The sequence below is a fragment of the Salvelinus sp. IW2-2015 genome, linkage group LG8 (genome assembly GCF_002910315.2).
Source record: "Salvelinus sp. IW2-2015 linkage group LG8, ASM291031v2, whole genome shotgun sequence".
In the NCBI taxonomy this organism is placed as follows: Eukaryota; Metazoa; Chordata; class Actinopteri; order Salmoniformes; family Salmonidae; genus Salvelinus; species Salvelinus sp. IW2-2015.
In genome coordinates this window covers 252,692-257,312 of record NC_036848.1, presented here as the reverse complement: position 1 = coordinate 257,312, position 4,621 = coordinate 252,692, and the positions used below count along the sequence as shown (strand labels likewise).

Here is a 4,621-nt window from a genome sequence, read left to right as displayed (position 1 = left end):
GCAAGTGTAACTTGATGATGTATATGTATTATGTTACTTATCACTGTTAGCTAATCACTGTTAGCTTATCACTGTTAGCTTGTCACTGTTAGCTTATCACTGTTATCTTATCACTGTTAGCTTACCATGTTAGCTTATCACTGTTAGCGTTGTCACTGTTAGCTTATCACTGTTAGCTTATTCACTTGTTAGCTGTCACTGTAGCTTACACTGTTAGCTTGTCCCTGTTAGTTTGTCACGTTAGCTTTTACTGTAGCTTTTCACTGTTAGCTGTCACTGTTAGCTTGTCACTGTTAGCTTGTTACTGTTAGCTTTATCACTGTTAGCTTGTCACTGTTAGTTGTCACTGTTAGCTTTTTACTGTTAGCTTTTCACTGTTAGTGTCACTTTTAAGCTTGTCACTGTTAGCTTATCACTGTTAGCTTATCACTGTTAGCTTTGTCACTGTAGCTTATCACTGTTAGCTTATCACTGTTAGCTTGTCACTGTTAGTCTTATCACTGTTAGCTTATCACTTGTTTAGCTTTGTCACTGTAGCTTATCACTGTTAGCTTATCACACTGTTAGCTTGTCACTGTTAGCCTGTCACTGTTTATCTTACACTGTAGCTTGTCACTGTTAGCTTATCCACTGTTAGCTTATACACTGTTAGCTTGTTACTGTAGCTTATCACTGGTAGCTGTCCACTGTAGTTTGTCACTGTTAGCTTGTCACTGTTAGCTTATCACTGTTAGCTTATCACTGTTAGCTTGTTAGCATCATTATCTTTTTACTGAAACATGTTGGATTTGCTCTTGAATAGTTTGATACATTCTAAATGTGCATAATATCACTAGAAATAATTCATCCGTGGTTTGGTTGCCTTCAAGTGTCAGTTTGGTAACTCTTTATTTGGATAGTCCGTCTGAAGATGCTCTACAGACTATCAGTAACATTTCAACTAACGATCTACTAACCCTAGCCCTAGCCCTAACCTTAGCCCTTATCCTAACCCTAAACTTAACCCGTCCCCTAACTCTTATCCTAACCCTAAACTTAACCCGTCCCCTAACTCTTATTCTAACCCTAACACGAACTGTAACGTTAGCAAGCAGTCGCTTATCAACAGACGGTCATACGATCAACAAACTATCTGTCGAGCCATGTACAGATGGACTACTGTCCGGACAATCCAAATAAAGTGTGAATGTCTGTTGTTTTTCTTCAAATAACAGAAGGAATTCTGTTGTGCGGTTTGTTTCTATGGTAACGATCAGGGGAAGAAGCCAACAATGACTTCTGCTTCAGGTCTGCTYAAGTAATTCAAGGTCTCAGTTGGTGACATAAAAATAAATAAATCAGAAAGACAGTATGTCCTCCTTGGATGGATGGAACTTTAAATCTTTCTCAGGAGATCCAATGCAATAATATGTATACACTACCAGTTTTTTGGTTTACCAGTTCTAAATTCCAAACTTAATTTATACAATAATATATACCAGCAGGAAATTAACCTATAATCCTGTCATTTCTATAGTGCTGTGCTCTACCAGCTGAGCCACAGAGTAAACCTAATGAAACAGTTAACAATTGAATAATCCCTGCTGAAACACTCTGGGTGTGGGTGAGACAGATGTATTAACAAAAAGGAGTTTTGTCAGAGTTCCCAGTRCAGGGTTCCCAGTCCAGGCCAATGACTAAATCAACTTTGTTGAGGTCAAACTGAGACGTTCTGCGGTAAAATATATGTCCTGGCTATGATACTCTCTACAGTGGATGTTGGTGAGGCTGGGCTGCCTCAGAAGGTGAAATAACCTTCATGTGTGGCTGACCGGGTTTAAACCAGGGTCATGTGTTAGGCAACTGAGCTAAAGCCCAGGCATCAGTTTGAGGAGCTGATACAAGTCTTCATGTCTCAGGCGAGGGATGGCATTGCATTTGGGATTAATTTGATGACAAATAATGATATCTCAAAAATATATTTGTTCACATGAATTAATCTATTTTCGTTTAAATCTATTCGACATATTTTCTTTCCATATCATTACTGTATTTGCGGTACAAAAAAAAAAAAAAAAAGATCGACTCGGTTAGTTTTAATTGTCATTTTTTTATTTATGTGTGTGCTGAAGTGTCTTGGCTCACTCCCCACGCCCCTCCCTATAACCGTTGAGTCCTTCACTATATATTCCTGGTCGCACCGTTCTCCGACTTGTCGGGAGTTCGGAGGCCAACAGAATAAGGGGAAAAGGCCAAGATGCAGCACTTAACTTTATTGACTTTGGCGCTCACCTTGATTGCAACGATTTGTTTTGCAAAGTCACCCTATCAATCAGTTCTTCAGCACAGCAGGATAAGAGGTAGACAGCATGGGTAAGGCGCATACGTTATTATTCCAATGATAATGTGCGCATAGAAAGTTCTGCGTTCTGCAATTTCAAAGGGCAAAAGCAAATAACTTTTGTTCGTATAATTAAAAAGCATGATTTATGTTTTATGCTATAAAATATATAGACTTCTAGAGCTACTGATTTTTAATGGCATACTGTGTTGTATTTCACAACTGCTTGAAGTAAAGTGAACCGGTAATTCGATATAAGTGATAGGCAAACTCAAAGTGTCRACTGTAATGTGCCGGTAAAAAAATWAAACTGAATGAAATATTCTCTCATCTCTTTTAGACCCAATGTGTGCGCGATGCAAAAGATACAGGGGACCGACAAGAAATATTTCACCAACTGCAAGCAATGGTACCATCGCAAGATCTGCGGCAAGCCAACGTAAGTGTWATATAAACATGTTATTCACATGCATGTTAATTTGAATGGTTGACAGTGAGTTGATTTATTAAAACATGCTGCGTTAATATATTGGTATTATAGCCTACTAGTGTAGACTATACATATAGTGTGCATGGATAAACAGGCCATCATTAAGGAAGGAAGATCTGAAAACTTRTTTTTTGTCATTTGTGCTGAGCATATCTTGATTTAGATATGAAAACGATATATTTTAAGTAAGTTTTCCACTGGGGTAAATAAGGAATTTTCCTTTCGTGTGGGTTTATTGAAGAAGAACTCCCAACTAAGATTGTCAAGCTGAACGAAAAGTAGCTGAAACATTTAACCTTCACCTCTACTCTGCTGAAAGCAGCATGGCTAAAGACAGAAACCCACAGACTAACTGAGTTCTACCATGACAACTGCATCCCAAATTGCACCCTATTCCTTGTATAGTGCACTACTGTTGACCAGAGACAATAGGGTAGTGCACTACTGTTGACCAGGGCCCATAGGGTAGTGCACTACTGTTGACCAGAGACAATAGTGCACTACTGTTGACCAGGGACAATGGGGTAGTTGGCACTATGTTGACAGAGAGTCAATAGTGCACTACGAGTTCTGACCAGGGACAATAGGGTATGTGCACTACTGTTGAAGAGCCATGGTTTAGTGCATACTGTTGATCAAGGGTCCATAGGGTAGCTGATATGTAGACGCAGGGGCATAGGGTAGTGCACTACTGTGTGACCAGGCCCATAGGGTAGTGGCACTACTGTTGACCAGGGCCATAGGGTAGTGGCACTAACTGTTGACCAGGGCTACCGATAGGGTAGTGCTTACTACTGTTGACCAGGGCCCATGAGGTTACGTGTAGCTACTGTTGACCCAGGGCCCATAGAGTAGTGCGCCACATAGGGTGTGACTACTGTTGACCAGGGCCAAGGGTAGTGACTATGTGACCAGGGCCATAGGGTGTGCACGTACTGTTAGACCGCAGGGCCCCATAGGGTAGTGCACTACTGTGACCAGGGCCATAGGGTAGTGCACTACTGTTCCGGGCCCATAGGGTAGTGCACTACTGTTGACCAGGGCCTGAGGTAGTGCTACTGTTGACAGGGCCACTAGGGGTGAGTGTCACTACTGTTGACGGCAGGGCATAGTAGGTAGTTGTATCTACTGTGAGGACCAGGGGCCATAGGGTAGTGCACTACTGTTGACCAGGCCCATGCGCGGTTAGCTGTACTACTGTTGACCAGGGGACCCATACGGTAGTGCAGCCTACTGTTGACCAGCGACCATAGAGTGATTGTAACTACTGTGACCAGGGCCCATAGGGGTGCTGCACTACAGTTGACTCGAGGGCAATAGAGGTTAGTGCACTACGATTGACAGAGCCATTTGGAACGTAACAACCTCCGAAATAGGCGAGACTAGAATGATGCGACAGTGAGACATGGAACTGATTTGCCCTACAGAGTGAGCCTTGCTAAATGTGTGCGTCATATTCTTTCCAGGTCCCAAAAACCAGTTGCGTTAACGTCTAAACCTTCACGACGAGAGTAACGCATGCAAATTGAGAGATGACAGTTATAAGGCAGACATACAGTAAGATTCCTTCCTGAAACAAGTAAGCCCCAACTTTTAACTGCTATAATAAGTCGCGTTACCAAAAGTGAATCGCTGTGAGAAAGTGACATGTCAGTGAGGTACTGCTTTGTTCAATCTCTCTCACAACAACGATCAAGGTGTAATAAAACCATTTAGTCGATCATTATGTCTACTAGAACATAAGCAATCATGGAAGTACGACTTAAAGATTTCCATCGTGGGGATGTTTTTTTATGAACAAGGTAGACATT

General features: G+C 41.6%; 1 protein-coding gene across 1 annotated transcript in view; it reads left to right on the top strand.

Annotated features, from left to right (window-relative positions):
* The first annotated feature begins 2,166 nt into the window (after positions 1–2,166).
* The window catches only part of LOC111967179 (transforming growth factor-beta-induced protein ig-h3), a 37,384-nt gene continuing 34,929 nt past the window's right edge, over positions 2,167–4,621 (top strand). The window contains exons 1-2 of the mRNA XM_023992045.2: positions 2,167–2,352; positions 2,661–2,759. Coding sequence (XP_023847813.1) covers positions 2,237–2,352; positions 2,661–2,759 — 215 coding nt within the window. The 5' untranslated portion in view covers positions 2,167–2,236. The remainder of the gene's footprint in view (positions 2,353–2,660; positions 2,760–4,621) is intronic.